Raw genomic sequence first — 19,739 nt, forward strand, 5'->3', positions numbered from 1 at the left:
AATTTTTACTGCTAGCGTCAAATAAGAGGGGATTTTGGTGCTTGAATTTTAGTTACATTTTTACCTCTGTTCTTTTTGTTGCCGGAGTTGTTTTTAAGGGTTCTTTTTTAATTTTTAATAGTTCAAACTTTGACCATATGGTAACCATTTTGTTTTTTCAAAGAGAGGCTCCATTTTTGTTCTTTCACAAAAATGGAAAAGGAAATGGAGAGTTGTTTCAATTTAGATAATACGACAATTTTATCACATGTACTTCTTTCGTCAAAAAATACTTAACCAAGGGGTTCCTAGATTAAGCTTTTTTTTATTTAACGGAGGGAGTACGTAACGAAGCCAATATTTAGCTTAGATAAAAGCCAAGAGACTTGGAGAAGAACGAAGCCAAGATTTAGCTTAGATAAAAGCCAAGAGACTTGGAGAAGACCTAACGCACTACCGTATTACTTAGTTCATACCTAGGTCTAGTTAATTAGATGACCCTACATAAAAGATTGTTAGAGGACCTCTGTCCATGTAAGGGTGTAAGTGGCTAAACCATAGAGTCATTTATAAGTCAAAATAAATGGATAAGTGTCTTATTTTGATTTATAAGTGTGTTTCGTGGGTTAGCCACTTACACCCTTTGTCTACCCCATCTCCGCAAATTATACAACATCCAGGTGACTACATATACAGTTTGAAATTACGATATAAGAAAAGGGACTGTTGTTTTGAAGATGCTGACACGGTGACACCAACACACACGAACACATATTGTTGTTTTCAAATTTCAAACATGCCATCTGCAAGATTGGAAGTGAAATGGAACACAGTGGAAGACCAACCACATTACTCTCCCAATTACTCTCCTAACAACTCAAAGAAGGACCAAAGAAAGCTGCTATCATGCGTGACCAACCAACTAAATGGAAAACGCAGATGCAGCATATCTGAGATCCTTGCGACGCCTGCACGATCAGCATGCTAGGATGTGAGTAATACTTCCACTGTGTACTCGAGCATCCACCAACCAGGTTCAACCTGAAAATGGAACGTGGTAAAGACAGTAGTAAATGACATCCTCTAGAAACCTTGCTAGTTTGAGTTTCATATTTACACTGAATAATTGAGAGCTTGATATTACATTACCCGTGAGGCAATCATCGAGTTTGTTGGCTAGAAGAGTTAGGGTTGTACAGCACAGAGTAATCAATATAGGGGGACTGCAAATCATCACGAGAGCTCGATGCATTTTGGCCCTTTGATGTAAAAAGATAAATAGCAATTCTGATTTAGATACAAATGGCACAGTTTCAAACAACCTAATATAGTAATACCTCAAATCAGAAGTTATAAGGATATCACCTGTGGAAAACTTGGAGGCGCCGTTGATGCACCCATCAATCCATCAGGCAAACCACCATTTGACATCATTTTCTGCATGGCGCTCACTGTATTCCTCATGTTAGCCAAATCCTCCTGCAGCTTTTTCTGACTTTCCTCCATTACCATCATCTTCTTCCTCAGTGTGGCAGCCTCATTTTCAGCAATCTCTTTTGCATCCACAGCTTCCTTGAAGGATGCCTTAAGGGCTGCCTTTTCCTTCAGGCCACTAGGGCTGGCCCCAGGTTCATGGTTATGCATCCTACCCCTCCTCTTTTCACCCATGGCTGTGACATCATCACTGCGCTTACGAGCCTTGTCACGAGAACATGACTAGACGGAGAAAGAAATGTCAGTTCTTTTACACTTCAAAAGGTCAAGTACAAAATAAGAGTACGAATTTATACACATGTGAAATATAGTAATGGACTTAATAATGCAAGCTTTTGTGTAACTAATAGACTTCATATAGTATAGTTGCATCAGGTTATTTTTCCCTCTGTCACGCAAATAACACAGGAATAGTTTATGGTTACCTCTTCGTCAAGTATCCGTGCAAAGCTCTTCGATCCTGTAGAGCTGATATAGGTTGATTTTGCTCGAGAAGCTTTGCATCTAGCACTTGCAGCCTGTATTTGGGGAAAAAGAGAAGGGTGTACCAATCGTCCAACATGATGCAAAATCAAAATATGACTATATTGTTACAACATATGAAAGAGAAATGTGCAGCCTTACCTGTGCCTCTTCGGTATTCCAAAATGCAACAAGGAATCGCCACTGTTCTTTTAGGACACGAGGATCACAATCAGCAAGACGTTCCTCTTCAGTTATATGAGAATCATAGTGTTTTCGTTTTAAGTTACACCTCCAATTCCTCCACTTTGTTCTTATGCATTTCAGTAGCAAGGACTCGGAAGATGGAGCAACATAAAATTTAAGCTACACCGACAAACATGGAGTGGGAAAGAAGCTATAGGCAGGACAAAAAACAGTATTAGTAATCATAATTCATAAATCATACCTTAATAATATGCCACATTACATCCTTGTTCTCCTTTGGTATACTTTTCCATTTTTTATATGTAAGAGGTGCCAATATTCCATCACGCGCTAGTGTGCCCAGAAAGTTACCAAACATGGCAGCATTTTTTCCAATAGGAAAACCTGAATTGTTCAAGGATACTGGAAGCCGCACACCTTCAGGCAAGGTCCACACTTTGACACAAAGGGTAGGGCCACGCCTGTGTCCTTTCTTTCTCTTGCTACCTACTTGAAACAAAAGTATAATAACTCACCTGAACAGCACTTCTTTAAATAAAATGGCAAATGTGAAACATCTGGATTCACTCAAAATTGTATCTTGCTTGAAAAGGGTAGTCATTTTAGCTTCTGTAGAAATTCTACTTGTGATCCTATCTTGGTAATTTGATCCACACCCTCCACTTAGACAATGATTTCCAAAATTCTTTTAACATGAAGTTTTGACCAAGTACTTTTTCTAACCTTTTGTACTGTTATTCTGTTTTAAAACAGCAATATTCCTCTCACCATCGTTTTTGACTTACAACAGACTGGAGTGGAGTACCAGTGTCATGAATAGAAAAGGTGTGGTTAACAGATCATTATGGCGCCCAAGGATAACTAAAAATGTGTTTAAGACCCTTTCAGATAATAAACTGGTGATTATCCCTTGAAAGTTAAACTGGTTACCCTGTTCTTCATGGTTCAACTATATTTTTTTTAAAAAAAAATCTATTGGGGAATCATAAGTGGGAGTAATAGCACTGAAGTTTATCAGCAGGTCCACTGGTGATATTGCAACATATAACAGTAACAACAAAGGACAGTAATACATCTAAAAAAAAGGGACAGTAATACACATTACCAATATTCTGGCCAGATGGCTTCTGACAATCACGTGCTTGCTCCGCATCAGGAAAATCATGCACAAATTCCTCATCGGAACATTCCTCGGAGACTAGATGATTAAGTAATGAATTAGATCTTTTCTTTGAAAGGGCCCTTCTGACCTCTAGAGGGAATACCTGACAGTAATGTTGAGCAAAACGCTCAGGATCAGACATATCAGGATTTGAAGGAGTTGTGGCTAAATCAGGGTCATCTGGTTCACTAGATATTTCCCGAGGCTTCTCATGAACAGAGGATGTGCTAGGGCAAAGACCAGCAATGATTCTGTCAATGTCTGGAGGGTCAGACATGCTTTGATGTGGAGAAAAAGCACAATGCTCGTGATGCTCACTTTCTACAGATTCGGCGTCTGTCGTAGATACTAAAACTTCACAATTTGGAGAAGGAGACTGATGCAGAATAGGCTCCTGTTCTATTGGTTCACTAGACATAGCAACCGCCGACACCTGGCAATTCGGAGAAGAAACCTGCAGGTCAACAGGGTCATTTTCAACTGGTTCATTTTCTACAACAGCAACTGAATCTTTGGCCAAACGTTTACTACGCCTAAGATGAAGACTTGAATTTGAAGAAGCCATCAGCCCCTTCCTGTTCTTCTCCCGGGCTTGACTAGAAGGCTGCTTGCAATTTTCGACATTAATATGCTTCTTCTGAGCCTCATGATTGGGGGGCATGTGTTTCTGATTTATATGGCTAAGCTGATTCGGAGAGACTAGCAGATCCTGGTTCTTTAGGGTCAAATTAGAGTCAACTCCAGTTCCAGTTTTTGGTTTGCCTTTTCTTCCAATATGCTTACTCTGAGGATCAAAATCCACCTGCATTGCATGATTATTAATATCAGAGGTATGTCCTGTGTGCTGTATAACATGGCTCAGTGGCTCTATCTGTCTCTTGTTAACATTATTTTTAGGATCAACTACGTGTACAATGTCCTGCTCGCTATGCCTTGCAGAAGAATCTTTTCTGGGTCGAAAGCACATGGCTTCTCTATGAGTCGTTTGACTTACATCCTCGTGAATTTCCTGATCTGGATGCTCTATCTGTGCATGTTCTGCATCATTAGCATAAGATTGATTTGTTTGTGTCTGCTTTGTGACCTGATCGGCGGTCGATGTTTTTCTCTTCCCTGCACTAACAGTGTTATGTCTAACTGAGCATCCAGATTTCCAACTGTCACCCCTTGCAGTTGTTTTATCTATAACCTGAATGCATCCCTCTTCTCCATGATTTGCTTGGTCAACAGGTTCCGGTTGCGCCTCCTCTGCATGAATCGCACCATCTAGACACCCTACCTGAGTGTGCTCTGCACGAATTGCATGAGCAGTATGCTTTTGCCGCTTCTGTGTGATCTGATTATCGTGTTCAATACGCCTCTTATCTACACTCCCAACAGCTTCGGGGGCAACAGAGCACATAATTCTCCGGTTGCTATGAGTTGTAGCAGTCTCATATATCAGTTCAGCATGGCTTGCTTCTCTATAAACTTCATGGCTAAGAGGCCCCTCCTGTACCTCCTCTGAATGAATGACTCTATGCAGGCGTGCTAGTTGTGCCGGCTTTCGCTGAGTACCGTAGCTTGAACGCTGATCATGTACCTGATGCCTGGCCGCTTTTATCGGCAACAACCTATTCTTCACACTTACAATACCAGGTTCAACTGAACATCGGTTCCTCTGCTGGATATTACTTGAAACAATCTCATGAGCTTCCTCTCCACCAAACACACCATCAGGATACTCTTCTTCATCCTGCTGTAGATGAATAAGACGATCGGGATGCTGTATCCGTGACCGTTCAAGAGGAAATAGTCTATCATCAGCTTCTGCTCGGGCAAATCCTGAACGAACTGCAGAATTAGGGCGCCTTTGCCATGCCTGCATCACAGCAGAAGGAGATGCAATTAAAACCCTAGCCAAGGTAAAGCAATGGATTGAAAACGTCGGTACTAGCTCGGCTAGCTTCGATTGAACTGAGATTTCGTCGATGTTGAGAGATCGAACGCTACAAGCCAAATGGTGCATTTGATTTGACCAGAACCCAACCCACCCACCTCCCGGCCACCGAGGATGGGTTGCGCGGGGGCGGGGGCGACCGGCACCGGCACCGGCACGGCGGCCGTCGCGGCGGAGGACAGGATGTAGTTCCGGAGCCGCGCGGGGTAGACGGCGAGCTCGGCGCCGCAGAGCGGGCAGGCGCAGCGCGACAGCCCGACGGGGACGCTCAGGAGCTCGCCGCAGGAGCCGCAGGGCAGCCGCGCCCCGCGCGCGTCCGCGGCACCCCGGGGGAGGGGCAGCGCCCTCCGCCGCGGCGGCGGCGGGGCCGGCATGAGATCCGGCGGGAGCGACTGCGGCGTGGCGCAGTCCGGGCAGACGAACTCCGTCAGCCCCCGCTCCACCTCCAGCGTCTCCCCGCACCCCGCGCACCCCACCTCCAGGATCTCGTCGGGTTCCTCGTCAGCTGCTGCCACCGCCATCGCCACCGGCGGCGGCGGCGGCGCCATTGCCTTCAGCCCTCAGCGCAGTAGCGTCGGAGTGTGGAGGCGAACGTTTGGGCCGTCGAGACGTCAGGTCGTCACTAAAAGGCAAACAAACATCACTTGGGGTGTGTTTAGTTCACACCAAACTTCCCCCAACTCCCAACTTTCCATCACATCACATCACATCACATTCAAAACTTTCCTACAGACATAAACTCCCAACTTTTTTTTTCAAACTACCAACTTTCCCTAAACTTCTCCGCCTATATGGTTCTCTACCCTACACCTACACCCAAATCTAGGTAAATTTTGGTACTAATACTAATTTTTTCTGGTAGGGTAAAGTAGGCTAGCCCATGTTTGGTTTGATACCAATATTAAACCAAAGTTTAGTATGGTGAAGAAGTTTCTAGAATGTGATCAAATTGAGTATGGGCATTACCAATTGTTTGGTTTCAATTCAAACTAGCATGTTTACTATTCAAAGTTACCAAAATTTTGGTAGAGCGCATTTTGGCTTCAATCCAAAACAGCCCTTGAAGCACAGAAAATTCGTCGCGTTTTTGCCAATTCAACTCGTAGTACAATTAGAAAACACAAGGTATAACCCTATAGAGAGTATGTTTGGGGGAGTTTCTAGCTGCTGCAACTTCTCCCATAACCAAAAGCTCCCTTAAATAGTCTATGTTTTGGTACAGATTCTGAGAAGTTGTAGATATAGAATCCAGAAAATGAACTATAAGCTCGAAGGCAGAAGCTGAGAAACCCAACTTTTCTATATTCTCAGAAACTGGCTACCAATTAACTGCTTCTCAGAATCTCAAGCTTCACTAAACACGCCCAAAATCATTTCACAGGAAGGGAAATGCGAAGTGAAGTAGTTCTAGTCAGTGTAAACAAAACAGAAGAGAGTATCCTGTTACAGTAGCCAATAAAACAGAAGAGTACAAGCACTGGGCTCCGGGTTTAGAGAGCCAACATTACACATGAACGGCCAACTAAACGTCTAAACCTCTTCGTTTCATACACCATTCCACGATCAAGATGGAATCAACCATGCATATTGGCATTGTCTGTGGTGCGATTATCATCGAAATCGTGGACTAGGGGAGGCAGAAGGATCGTACAGTGCAGAGTAGTCAAGATATGGCTGCAAAATCTCATGAGCGCTTCGTGAATTTTGGACCTGGAATGGATGAGGAGGAAGCATGGATTCCGGATCAGAAACAGTGGGATAAGCTGTTACAATGATAGATACTTTCTGGAGGTGCAAAATGGATTATAGCTGGATACTCCATTTACCTGTGGAAAGTTTTGCGTTTGACCATCCGATAGGTCACCAGTTGACGTCGTCTTCTGCATAGCACTAACTGTACTCTTCATATTCGCCAAATCCTCTTGCAGTTTCTTCTGACTTTCTTCCATTGCCACCATCTTCTTCCTCAGCGTCGCTGCCTCGTCTTCAGCCTTTCTTTTAGCCTCCTCAGCTTCCTTGAAGGATGCCTGCAAGACTGCCTTCCGACGATGACCCCTCTTCCCACGCAGGCCAATGGAGCAGGATTCAAGTCCGACTTTGTGTGCTGCAGAGTCACTTCCTGAGCATTCGGCTTGCTTATGAGATTGTTCACGGACTCGTGCCTGCATGGAAAATAAAACTCAGATCTCAACCAGAAAATTATTAGTATAAATTACTTCCTTGTGTCTCACAATGATATCAGCTTTTTCCTTCTTCATAGGCTTCCCGTTTCTGTGTGTATGAGTCAATAGGAACAAATCCGCAGCAGTGGGCTCCTCATTGTTAGGCCGCTTCTGCTTCTGTTGCATGCGGTAATACAATTAGCACGTCATTGGTGATAGTGAAAGCAAAGCAACAGGATTTTAATTACCTCCTCCTCAATTATCCGTGCAAAGCTCTTTGTTCCTGCAGTATGCGTAGCGGTTACATTTGCCCGACAAGCTTTATTTCGACTACTCACAGCCTGATCAAAGATAAAGTTACCAATCATTTAACAAGCCTGCCAAATTGCAAACAAGATGGCAAGAAAATAGAATGGTCGGTGTTACCTTCGCTTTTTCCGTACCCCAATATGCAACTAAATATTGCCACTGTTCCTTGAGAACGCGAGGATTTTGATCAGCAAGGCATTCCTCCACCGTTTCATGAGTATCATAATGTTTTTGTTTTAAGAGAGCTTTCCAACTCTTCCACTTTCTTCCTATACACTTCATGATCCAGAATTCAGCAGCTGGAGCAATGTCAAATTTGAGCTACATCAACAAACAAGGGGTGTCAGAGAAGAAACTAAAGGCACAGAAAGCAGCAGTAACCATATAAAACTGCATACCTTGACAATATGATACATCACATCCTTGTTTTTCTCTGGAACACGTCTCCAATCTTGATGTGTCAGAGGTGCCAATATTCCGTCACGTGCTAATGCACCCAGAAAGGTAGATAAGGTGCCTGCCTCTTTCCCAACAGGCTCCCCCGAAGCGTTCAATAGCACTGGAATGCGGACACCCTTAGGCAAATTCCACACCTTGAGACAGAGTGTAAGACCACGACCACGACCACACCCTTGATTCCTCTTGGTACCTGCTTGAAAGGAAAAAAAAACAATGAGACAATCAGATGAGCATAACAAGAACAGCTGTCAAATGGTGGTGTTCTTTATAGACAGAGTATGAATAAGGAAATGAACAGGATTTGATAATGAAACAGGGGAGTGTGAACAGTTTGTTTCAAACAAATCCAATTTATTATATGTTTAGTGGTCTACATGGGAAAATGAATATTTTAGTGTGACAAGTTCCTCTCGGTACCCACGAGTCTCCATTCTTCTGTGGATTCAGCATGGATAAAATGCAAAAAAAATAATAAAAAAAAAACCCTCCAACTATGGTAATCATGGGCAGATAGCTTACTGAGTTCAAAATGATATGTATTATAGCTTAATAAGACTCATAATCGCTGCTCCTAATTTCCAAAGAAAGAAAACACTTCTAATCCCCAAGAATTCTTTATAGATATGTTTACCCTCAGCAGTGTAACGGATAAGAGTGAAGGAGAATAGCTTAATGAGTTTAAAAGGATTTGCATCATTGCTTAATAAGATTCATAATCCCAATGAAATTATTTTATCTTTATAAGGAGGTTTATTCTCATCAGTGTAAAATAGACAATAATAAGAGCAAGGACAATGGCTCACTGAGTTCAAAAGGATATGTACCAGGGCTTAATAAGATTCGTCATCCTTAGAAAAATATTTTATCTTTATATGGAGGCTTATTCGCCCTAATGTGAGGCACAATAATAAGAGTGAAGCGTAATAGCCTACTGAGTTAAAAAGGATATGGGTTGTTGCTTAATAAGATTCATAATCCCAAAGAAAATATCTCTTTCTAAGAAAACTTATTCTCCATGGTGCAACACATAATAATAAGAGTGAAGGACAATAGAAGTGTGAATTACCAACATTCCAGCGTTCGTCGCAATCTTCAGAATCACTTAATGCATGCACATCACCAGAACTTGCCTGTGACATCGCACGCTCAAATGATGAATTACTAGATCTTAGCTTCGCAAGGGCCTTTCTAACTTCCTGCGGAACGTAGTTACATGCAAAATGCTCAGGATCAGACATGTCGATATCGGAAGGTGGTGGTGTAGTTAACTGGACGTTGTCAAACTCATTAGAGACTTTTTCAGGGGTCATATGCCTAGGGGATGAACTAGGGCATATGCTGTTAATGATTCTGTCGATATCTGGAGAGTTAGACAAACTCTGATCTGGAGAAGGCATATACAGATCATCAGGCTCATTTTCTGATGGTTCACTGTCTGTGATGGCAGCTGGCATGTGGCCAGTTGAAGATGCAGCTTGCCTCTCAACAGGATCCCTGTGTATTGATTCAGTATCCATGACTGCAGCAGATACTTGGTCATTTTGAGAAACCTGCTGCTCAAAAGACTTGTTTTTGCTGTGTTTTTTGTCTTTTGCAGCAGGAGAATCTTTGGCCAAACGTTTACTGCGCCTAAGTTCAAGACCTGAATTTGAATTAGCCAACAAACTCTTCGTTTTTCTCTTGCGAATTGTGCAGCTAAAAGGTTCCGATTGTTCTTTTTCCGGGCATCTAATTCTCCCACTGCTATCCCCTGCAACAGTCTGATTGTCCAGTTGAGCACATGTCTCTTGTCTATGGTTTACTTGACTTGCAGTCCTCAATTGCTTTTCCTGGACATGAACCACACCATCTGCATGCTTATCCTGAGCATTCTCTTGAGAAATTGCAATATAAGAAGGCTGTTTTTGTGCCTGTTGTATGATCCGCTTGGAGTTGGGAGCCTGTGCCTGATTCTTATCTACATTTATAGGTTTGGGTCCAACAGAGTGCACCGTTGTGCAATTTATACGCGTTGCAGTAGTCTCATCAATCAGCGCAATGCATCTTGACTCACTAAAAACTGTGGGATCAATAGAATCTGCCTGTACTTCATTAACTCTATCTCTATGATCTAGATGTGTCTGCTTCATACGAAAAGCATAGCTAGAATGTTGATCTTGTGCCTGATGCCTGAACTGGTTCAGAGGCTTTTCTTGTGTCTTTTCTGCACTTATGATTCCACGGCCAACAGATTCTCTGTTTCTCTGCTTATGATGCCTTCTAATAATCTCATTGGCCCCATGTATCCCTTCTCCATCCATCATGTAATCAGAACGATACGGGTCTGACTGCTCCGGAAGCTGATTTGGACGCTTTGTATGTCCCTGTTCCATACGATTTAGTGGATCGTTAGGTTCTGCTTGGATGAGTCCCGTGCGACTCGCAATATTAGGATGCTCTTCGTGCGCCTGCATTACAACATCAACACGAACCAATGCACTATTAGAGACAGCAGTGTAGCATATCAGTTCAATGGAGAGAATATTTAGCATCAACTTCATGATAATTTCTCCAATTGAGAATATGCTTCACTCAATCAAGCCAGGAATCATGAAACAAAACATAGCTGTAGTCAAACTGTTTTTTAACATCAAATGGGGCATTTGCCCTAACCTTTCTAGCAACACTTTCATCACTCATAGAGTCACAGTACATCGCTTTGCTGAACACCATTCTACCTCCTCTAAAAAGAAGTGATATGGTAGCCATTGAATTGAGTCAATTCAATTGAGGACACGGGAGTGGAAGCGTACCTCCCGGACTTGGAGGATCGGCGGTGGCGACGAGGTGCCGATCGGCACCACGGGGACGGCGCCCTCCACCGCGGCGGACGACAGGAGGTAGTGCCGGAGCCGCGCGGTGTCGACGGCGAGCTCGGCGGCGCAGATGGGGCAGGCGCAGCGCGCCAGCCCGACGGGCACGCTGAGCAGCGCCCCGCAGGCGCCGCAGGGGAGCCGCGCGCCGCGGACGTCGGCGGCGCCGCGGGGCAGGGGCAGCGCCTTCCTCCGTGGCGGCGGCGGCGGCATGAGCTCCGGGGGCAGCGACTGCGGCATGGCGCAGTCGGGGCAGATGAACTCCGTCAGTCCCGGCTCCACCTCCAGCGTCTCCCCGCACCCCGCGCACCGCACCTCCAGCGGCTCCGGCGAGCCTCCCTCCGCCGCCGCCGACGCCGCAGCGCGCCCTGGCGCCATTGGCGCAGGTGGGAAGAGGTTTCGAGGTTGTTTTTTTTTTTTCTGCGGCGAATGAGGAGAAGTGGGGAGGGAGAGTGGGGGGAAGGAGAAGCGTTGCGGGATGCTGATCTCTAGCGACGGTCAGCCTTTAGCTAGTCTGCCTAGTAGGAGTAGGTTTAACGCTTTTTTTTACTCACCAGCGAGTGAATTTTATGAATATAGTAAAAAGAATGGATCAATCGATCCCAAATACAAATTTGTTCATCGGTACTGCTATACACACGAACTAGCTGTTCAAACTCATGTACAGCTAAAAACATGTTACCATAGATCAATCAAAAAGTATATGTTCACATGTACTGTTTACAACAGTTGATCAAATTCAGTCGTACATAAGTCTAATGATCAAATTCAGTCGCACGTGACTCTGATAATTAGTTCGTATGTACAACAATTTCCTTTGTTAATATTCTATGCTATTTCGAGTGATACCACAAATTAGCGATCCAACGTTTCGATATACAGGCAAAGGGACGCTTTCTCCGCTCATTTCCACAAGACCAAGATAATGTTTCCGATTGAGTAAAATGCATGAGCGGTGCTTAAACTTGAGCAGAGGTGTTACGTAGGATCGTAAACTGAAAATTTGCACAATAAGGTTCATGATCTTGTTTTAATGAAACATGGTCGGTCCAAAAAACGTTTAACCATATCTGACCGCATACGTAGCATTCCACGTAGGCAGCATTTTACATCTGGCCCCCTTCACATCTCGAGAGGGGATGCAAAGGGATCAAAGGATTTGAGAGATTTTCGGTGACTACTGTAGCAACAAGAGGTAAGAACAGAATTACCGCCACGTCGAGATGCAGAAGGGGTTGGATGCAAAATGCTACCTACGTGAAGCGCCACATAGTTGGTCAACTCTAGTCAAACGCGCTTTGGACCAGCTATGGTTCATTAAAACAAGATCCTAAACCTCAATGTGTAATTTTCAAGTTTACGCACATAAGTAACACATTCGCTCAAGTTTAAGGATCGGCCATGTAATTTACTCTTTCCGATTTTTCGCTACTCATTTGCATATGTGATAGAATATTTCCTAACAGAATGAATCTGAACAGAGAAGATAGATACTCCTTTCATCTTAAAATGTAAGAATCTAGTACTGGATTAGACATTTTATAGCATTACGAATCCGGATAGAGATATTTACCAGATTCATCGTGGTATGAAATGTCTAATCCGGTATTAGGTTTCTAATTTTGGAACAAAGAGAGTAATAAACAAAACGTGAAGAGATGAAGCTATTCTGGCCATCTGGGTCAAGAGCCAAGAGATGAGTTTCACTATCGATCGGAGTCAGCGTAGCAGCGGGAAATACCACTGCTGGCAGTGCATTTCAGCATCTCTCCAAAAGACCAGGGACAGGGAAACAGCATTAGACGCAGGTTTATATATTACATGGCCAAAATTCTACGCGGCGAGGCAGATCAATCGCTTGTAGACACCACTTCCTCCTCCTCAACCTCATAATCTTCGTCATCGTCGTCGTCATCGTCGTCGTGGTGTCTCGCAGATTGACGCCTTTCAACATGCTGTTTGTCTGATTCGTCCTGCAAAACGTTACAAAACAAGATCGCTGCTTAGTCGCTTCAACGAACAAGCTACAAAAGATGGTTGGAAAGCATGATCAAATGTATGTGCAGCAGCAAGATTAAGTGGGTCAACTCACAAACCCACTTATAGACTAATCAAATGGATTGACCAGCGGGTTACGCACTTATTTGATCTATAAGTGATTTGGCGGGTCAATCCACTTACACCCTTAGCTGGTAAGCATGACCTCTAGTAGATTTTCCTTTGCTTTTGGGAAAAAAAGGGAATTCATCATCTACCTGATGTTTTGACTGGTCCTGTTGAACATCTCCTCCAGCTGCCGAAGACCCAGGGGCATGCTGCAGAGTCACCAGATCAATCTCTTGGGTCTAGTTTGGAAAAGGAATTAAGTGAAACCATTTACTTACTCCCTCCGTTTCACAATGTAAGTCATTCTAGCATTTCCCACATTCATATTGATGTTAATGAATCTAGATAGATATAAATGCTAGAATGACTTACATTGTGAAACGGAGGAAGTAGTTTTTATGTGTACCTCATGATCAACACCTAACAATGGCGCACCACGCACACTTTGCTCCAGGGATTTAAACTTCTCCTCCCAGGATTGATTTAAACCTTGCAGAGCATGATTGATCATCTGTTGGACCTCCTCCTGCGAGAACTTCTGCTGACCCCTTTTACCAGGGATGGACTTTGCTATCTCCGCGATTTTGGCCTTGTCGATGGTGCCAGTGAGTCCATAGTACCTCCCACGGTTCCGGCCCCCCACCTGCTGTATCCATGCAGCATCGGGATCTGCAGGTTTATCACCAGCCTCCTCCATTCGCTTCTTGAAACCCTCCTGGAAAATTCAGTGAATTGCAAACACGATTCAGCAGCCATTGGATACACTCATCTAACTAGTTTGCATGTTGCATGATGCTTTCTAAATAATGCATACACCTTTAGAACCTACCACAATCCGTTTCGCTTTCTCACTGACAAATTCTCCTGTGCCACCATTAAACTTATGGGTCTTGTTGAATATCTCAAGTTCTGACACTGGCTTCCCACCATTCTCTATGACCTATGCAATTCAATCAGAACCAGGGTAATGTGTTATAATTCTGAGTTTTTTTAGATGAAAATTAAAATGACTAAACCAATGGAATTTGTCTTTATGTCTTACCATAAGCTGCCGTTGCATGGCAAAGCTCCGAGAACCTGATGTGTGATGAGCACGACCTCCAACAAACCGATTCTTCCTATACTTCAGAGACATCTGCAAGACTTCTTCTTTGGCCCAATATTCACACAATCTCTCCCACCAATTCGGATGCATCCATGCAGGGGGGAAGGGTTTCCACAGTAAAGGGTCCTCGTCCTCATTTACCTTTTCTGTCTGATTGTCCTTTGGCTCTTCTGTAGCATCTTCCTCCTCTGACTCTGCATGACTATTGGAGCTACGAGAACCTGAAGCTTTTTTGGCTTTTTGTACTGCAGCCAATTCTGCTCTAACCCTTCGCTTCTCTTCGCACAGGAGGCCAGTAAACTGTTTTACTGCTCTGCGCTGAAATATCTTCAGGCACTCGGCCTCACGGCCAGGGGCCCACTTGTACCTTTGCTACAGCAAGTGAATATAAGATCAGAAGCCTGTCAAATATATATGACAGTGCACATGTATTAATTTCCTTACAAGAAATTCATTCAAAATAGCAGCCCTCGTCTCTGCAGGATAATGTTTCCAGCGGTAAACCAATTCCTCATTAGCTGGAACATCACCATGCTCACCAACCGGCAAATAGGTTGATCCAGGGTACTTCTGCTTCAAAAGAGCAGTGATGGTAGAGGACACCTTGGGACAAAGTGGGTTGACATCCCAGTTACTGTCAGAGAAAGTTTATTTGTCAAGTACATGGTAAAGAATGCATCAAGAAACACTACCGACAATTTATCAACGCACATATTGCCTTCAAATAAAATGCACATACTCGATATTATTTGGTGTCAAGACAGGCCTGTCATATTCCCTGCGTGGTTCAATCAGTCCTCTAGGACGGCGTCCCCTGCCCCTACCTGATGATTTACGACTATATTTTCTTAATACGGGATGATAGCTATATGCGTCCTGCTGAACAAGTGAATGCGTATCAGCTTATGCATTCAGACTCCCAGTCACACTAAATATATAGAATTCATGCATAAATTAAACCATCAGATCCTCAAACTTGATCCTACAATCTTGCTCTTGGGCAAGTTGCATCTAATGGAAGCTCTGAGCCTCATACCTGTTGCGCATGCGTAACCTGCTCTGGTGACTGTGGCTGCACCTGCTCACCACTTTTATCAAGCTGGTGTGTACCCCTGACCTCTGGAGGGCACAGTTGATTGTAGCGGTGCGGGGATTGCTCGGCTTGAGGCATCTCACGATTTGAAGATGCTGGTAAAACAGATGCATCAGCATTGCCTGACTCACTTGAGCATGCTTGAGGCATTTGGCACTGAGGTGATGGACTGGGACACAAATTGGCAATGAGTCGGTCAATGTCTGGAGGATCAGAATTATATTGGTTTGGAGAAGCAGCTGGCTGCTGGACTGGATCATCATTTATTGGTTGTTCTGGTTGTTTCGTCAAGCGCTTGCTACGCCTAAGATAGAGTCCTTCATTTGGAGAACTCGGAAAGCCCTTATTTTTCCTCTTATTCTCACCAGCATTCTTGCTGCTCCTTTTTCTCTTCGGGCATCCAATCGTCTTACCAGCTTGTGCTTTTTTCAGTTCACTAGCTTGATTGAGGGGCTCTGCTTTTTCCCGCTCCATAGTACTTGAGACATTTTTTGCCCGCTGTTCACGACTTGAAATGTCAACAAGAGGTTGCTGCCCTTGTGCGTGGTCCCCACGAACTGAATTACTCGGAGGGCAAGCTTGTGCCTGTGGTGTGCTTTCCTGAATAGGACGCTCTGGTTGTAGTTTTTCAATATATATAGATTCAACACCTGCCTGCAATCTAGCCTTCCTTGAACTAGACCTTGCAGTGGTTTTATCAAGTGTCTCATTGCATGATTCCCCCCTATGAATTGAATGGTTAACAGGCTCCTTTCGTGCCAATGTGTGTTGGACTGCTGCTGGGGAGTCGTTTCTGAAAGAACTGAATGTCTCCTCTCTTGGAACTGAACGAATGGAGCATTGTGCTGGTATCTGCTCTGAACGAATTGGATGGTGTCTTTCTATTTGTGACTGCTGCACCAAAATAAATAAATAAATCAAAAGATTAGATCCATACATAGTAGAGTAAGAAAAGAACATTGAAGGGGAGCTCGTGATCAAATAGATTTTGCAGAAATACAATGAGTACATCATTGTAACTGATTTTAGTACATTAAGACTTCGACTTGCATAGTCTCCGTTCAGCTATTGGCTATATCACTGACACTGATTTTGCTTGTTATTAAGATTGGAATGACCCACATCTAGACTGATTGTCTATGGTTGTTCGATTTACAACCATATCATCTGAGATGACCAAAATGTGACTGAAACTAAAAGAAGGCTGAGTTCAGCGTATATAACCAAGGTGCTTGCCTCTATTCCTAGTTGAAGGACAGGAAGAAAATAGAATTCTCAAGTCCAATGCCAAGAATTTTTAAGTGGCTCAACAATACATGGAAAGTGGAACCCCCATTGCTGGATCCATTGACAATCTCAGAACATATACAGCTTACGCACAATACCATTCAAAGACCCCCTGCAACTTGCATATTCTTGCTCAAGTCACTTGCAAGAACTTATATGATACCCACTGTCCCAAAATAAAGCTATTTCCAGAGTTTAAATTTGTCCCAAAATGTAGCTATTTCTACACCTACCCTCTTATCTCAACCAATCGCAACCATCTCTTATTTAATTCCTCCACCTATTTTCTCCTCTCAACCAATCACAGCATTCAGTTCCACCTACTTCCTTAATTCCTGTGAAAAAATAGATGCTTATATTTTGGGACATGTGGAGTATTATTGAGCCAATGCGGCATTCCAGTAGAGCAAGACCAGCGCTCTAAGCTTCTGGAGAAAATTGCAATATTGGGACTGCAAACATTGGGGCTTCGCTGTTGACACTCCGAGTGGATGATAAATGGGCCCATCCGTGTCTATGAAATATGGGTCCAGTGTCATTATAGCAAAGCTTATGTTTGCAGTGTCATAATTGCGAATCCCCCAAGCTTCTGACTGCTTAAATCACAGACAGATCAAAATGTACGCACCTCCGGCCGATGGCGCAGGGAAGACGCCGTGAGCGTGACGCCAGCTGGGGGCGGCGCCACGACGGAGACCGTGGGGGCGGCAGGGGAAGCGAAGTAGAGGCGGAGGCGCCCGCCGTCGACGACGAGCTCGGCGGCGCAGACCGGGCAGGCGAAGCGCACGAGCCCCGCCGGCACACTCAGCAGAGCGCAGCAGCCACCGCACGGCATGCGCGCGGGCGCGGGAACCTGCACGGGGACCGGCACGGGAGCGTGCAACACCGCGGCGGGAGGAGGCCCCCGTCCGGGGATGGGCAGAGCCCGCCGCGGGCGCGGCGGCGGCGGAGGCATGAGCTCGGGCGGGAGCGCCTGGTGGGTCCCGCAGTCCGGGCAGGCGAACTCGGTGAGGCCCGGCTCCACCTCCAGCGTCTCCCCGCACCCCGCGCACCGCACCTCCACGAACTCCGGCTGGCCCCCCGCCGCCTCCGCCATGGCTTCGGGGAGCAGCGGCTAGGGTTTCCTTCGGTGCGCCCTCGGGGAACAGAGTAGTAGTTGGAGTGAGGTGTGAGTGCGAGATACTACTACTGCCAACCCCTAGTACCCGTAGCAAAGCCGGAATCGGCCGTCGGGAAAAGAAACGGCTCCGTGTCATGTCGCGCCGTGTGGGTCGGAAATTTACTTTTTGCTTAGGGTGTGTTTAGTCACTTGAAAAAAGTTAAAAGTTTGGGAAAAGTTGGAAGTTTATGTGTGTAGAAAAGTTTTAGATGTGATGTGATAATGGAAAGTTGAAAATTTGGAATAGTTGGGAGTGAACTAAACACGGCCTTAGAGGGAAAATACCTTCGCGCCAACTTTTTCCCGCCCGGCATCTTCCATTTCATTTTATCGCTTTTGTTTACACGGAAAAAATGTTGTAGATGTTGGTGCTCATATAACGCATATATACTCACCCCTATAAACATATACAGTCATACACTTACACCCTACGTCAAAAAAAATTATAGGGATGTATCTGAACAAGCATATCGTTATAAGCATCTTCGAATAGTGAGCATATATCATTTGAGATTGTTAATCCCATTATATATTAGAGGTTGTTTGGTTTTGAGAATTTTCAACCCTTGAGAATGAGAAAATAGATAAATAAGGTTGTATTACCCCAACCCTTCCAATTTTCCAAGAGATTTGAGTCAATAGAAAATTTCATATGTTTTCTTCTCTATCCAACTCGTATGAAAGAAAAAAAAATCTTTGATTTTCCTATGTTTCATTTCCACAAAACGAATGGCACTTATGAAAATTAATTCTTAGGAATTCAAATCTTTTTTTCCTTCAAACTAAGCAAAGTCCTAAATAATTGGCATGTAACAGCAGCAGGTAAAAAAATAGTGAACATAATCGTACTTCAGTCTTGTGTTGGGAAAGAAAAAGGAGAAAAATGAATTGCATAAACAAAAACGATATAAGGGCACTCCCAACCTATAGTGTCCATAAGCAGTGTTTATGGTGCCATGTCAATAAGACATCACAATAGAAACTACACTCTACAACCCATGGTTTCTTAAAATGGGTCATTAATAAATACATCATCTCTCTTATCTACCAATCATATTTATTCTTCATCTATTATGAAGACACTATTCTCTCCCAATGTAAAACTTGATAGTGTCTAGTGCATAGGTTCTCGTGTTGAAGCCGTGTCTTGCATGAGACCCCGTTTCTTCCTCTCTTCACTCTCTCTCTTAATTAATATAGTGCCACATAAGCTAAAAGTCCTACATGACAATGTAGTTAATGCCATAGACACCATACTAGGTGGAGGGTTGGGACTGCCCTAATGGATGCAATATCCTCAAATTACTTTCCATGTATAATAATTTGAAGATGTCTTATAATTTGATCTTAAGATATTGTTAAATTGCCATTGCATATATGTATAGTCTGTTTGGTAAAGCTCCAACTCTTAAATTTAGTTTTAGGAGTTGGGTCTAGAGTGGAATTGAGCCTAAACCCAGCTCCACATCTCTAGTTTATTTTATGAGAGCGCTCCACCCAACTACACTTATATTTTAGATGGAGTTGAAATTGTTTGGCTGAGCTCCAACTCTAGAAGAGGTGGAGCTGAAACTATGCCAAACAAGCCCTATAAACGTGAACATAACTTATCCACGCAAAAGAGGAATACTCAATACAAACACCAATTCAATAAAATATACTCTGTAAATGATACTGCAAACTATGTACAAATTTTAAAAGAGTTTAGTATTTAAAAGACTATCACATATTCATATATAAACGTTAACAACATGGCTTATAAATAAATTGTAAAACCTAAAATTAAATTTTAAATTTTGATTCATAAGCATAATAAGGAAAGAAAAGATGAATATTTGTAAACAAGAATAATGTATAGTACTCACGCATTAGGCCAGTGAGACAGCGGCGACAGCCAACAGTTGTCGGGACTGTCACTCCACCCGTCACGCTCATCCGATCGTACAGTCCCTTTTCCCGAGAGC

The 19,739-nt window shown here is 43.8% G+C and overlaps 3 protein-coding genes across 12 annotated transcripts; all 3 read right to left on the reverse strand.

Annotated features, from left to right (window-relative positions):
• Positions 1-660: 660 nt before the first annotated feature.
• Positions 661-5,840, reverse strand: LOC4336942 (uncharacterized). 2 transcript variants are annotated; one of them, XM_015780921.3, is made up of 8 exons: positions 5,342-5,840; positions 3,248-5,165; positions 2,384-2,628; positions 2,098-2,301; positions 1,899-1,991; positions 1,345-1,695; positions 1,129-1,238; positions 661-1,020 (listed from the first exon to the last, which is right to left on the reverse strand). In XM_015780921.3, exons 1-7 carry the CDS (start codon positions 5,789-5,791, stop codon positions 1,140-1,142), a joined length of 3,360 nt encoding a protein of 1,119 aa, XP_015636407.1. In that variant the 5' UTR covers positions 5,792-5,840; the 3' UTR covers positions 661-1,020; positions 1,129-1,139. The 2 variants fall into 2 exon arrangements, with proteins under 2 accessions (XP_015636407.1, XP_025880601.1); XM_026024816.2 differs by having other exon boundaries at positions 1,124-1,238.
• A 793-nt stretch (positions 5,841-6,633) lies between these two features.
• On the reverse strand, positions 6,634-11,505 carry LOC4336943 (uncharacterized). The gene is made up of 8 exons (XM_015781711.3): positions 10,966-11,505; positions 9,240-10,620; positions 8,113-8,363; positions 7,832-8,035; positions 7,654-7,746; positions 7,475-7,582; positions 7,070-7,405; positions 6,634-6,953 (listed from the first exon to the last, which is right to left on the reverse strand). Exons 1-8 carry the CDS (start codon positions 11,401-11,403, stop codon positions 6,855-6,857), a joined length of 2,910 nt encoding a protein of 969 aa, XP_015637197.1. The 5' UTR covers positions 11,404-11,505; the 3' UTR covers positions 6,634-6,854.
• Positions 11,506-12,665: 1,160 nt separating this feature from the next.
• LOC9270831 (uncharacterized) lies at positions 12,666-17,790 on the reverse strand. 9 transcript variants are annotated; one of them, XR_001545666.3, is made up of 9 exons: positions 17,245-17,790; positions 15,273-16,223; positions 14,976-15,115; positions 14,681-14,870; positions 14,174-14,608; positions 13,961-14,071; positions 13,504-13,846; positions 13,281-13,370; positions 12,666-12,998 (listed from the first exon to the last, which is right to left on the reverse strand). XR_001545666.3 is itself a non-coding variant. In XM_066310005.1 (9 exons), exons 1-9 carry the CDS (start codon positions 17,710-17,712, stop codon positions 12,876-12,878), a joined length of 2,781 nt encoding a protein of 926 aa, XP_066166102.1. In that variant the 5' UTR covers positions 17,713-17,790; the 3' UTR covers positions 12,666-12,875. The 9 variants fall into 9 exon arrangements, 8 of the variants coding, with proteins under 8 accessions (XP_066166102.1, XP_066166100.1, XP_025880818.1 ...); XM_066310005.1 differs by having other exon boundaries at positions 13,281-13,340; positions 13,538-13,846; positions 14,976-15,112; positions 15,273-16,220; XM_066310003.1 differs by having other exon boundaries at positions 13,281-13,340; positions 13,538-13,846; positions 15,273-16,220.
• Between the last annotated feature and the right edge of the window lie 1,949 nt (positions 17,791-19,739).

The sequence above is a fragment of the Oryza sativa genome, chromosome 4, assembly GCF_034140825.1.
Source record: "Oryza sativa Japonica Group chromosome 4, ASM3414082v1".
Taxonomy (NCBI): Eukaryota; Viridiplantae; Streptophyta; class Magnoliopsida; order Poales; family Poaceae; genus Oryza; species Oryza sativa.

Excerpts from the sequence above, each read along its gene's own strand:
- LOC4336942 (XM_015780921.3), bottom strand. The coding sequence starts at position 5,791 with ATGGCGCCGCCGCCGCCGCCGGTGGCGATGGCGGTGGCAGCAGCTGAC. Across the intron at positions 5,166-5,341 it reads CCATCCTCGGTGGCCGGGAG|GCATGGCAAAGGCGCCCTAA; the intron begins GTGGGTGGGTTG and ends GCTGTGATGCAG. Across the intron at positions 1,239-1,344 it reads CGCCTCCAAGTTTTCCACAG|GGCCAAAATGCATCGAGCTC; the intron begins GTGATATCCTTA and ends TTTACATCAAAG.
- LOC4336943 (XM_015781711.3), bottom strand. The coding sequence starts at position 11,403 with ATGGCGCCAGGGCGCGCTGCGGCGTCGGCGGCGGCGGAGGGAGGCTCG. Across the intron at positions 7,747-7,831 it reads GGGGTACGGAAAAAGCGAAG|GCTGTGAGTAGTCGAAATAA; the intron begins GTAACACCGACC and ends ATCTTTGATCAG. Across the intron at positions 7,406-7,474 it reads AGGAAAAAGCTGATATCATT|GCACGAGTCCGTGAACAATC; the intron begins GTGAGACACAAG and ends TTTTCCATGCAG.
- LOC9270831 (XM_026025032.2), bottom strand. The coding sequence starts at position 17,712 with ATGGCGGAGGCGGCGGGGGGCCAGCCGGAGTTCGTGGAGGTGCGGTGC. Across the intron at positions 15,116-15,272 it reads AGGTTACGCATGCGCAACAG|CAGGACGCATATAGCTATCA; the intron begins GTATGAGGCTCA and ends TCACTTGTTCAG. Across the intron at positions 14,072-14,173 it reads CCATGCAACGGCAGCTTATG|GTCATAGAGAATGGTGGGAA; the intron begins GTAAGACATAAA and ends TGAATTGCATAG.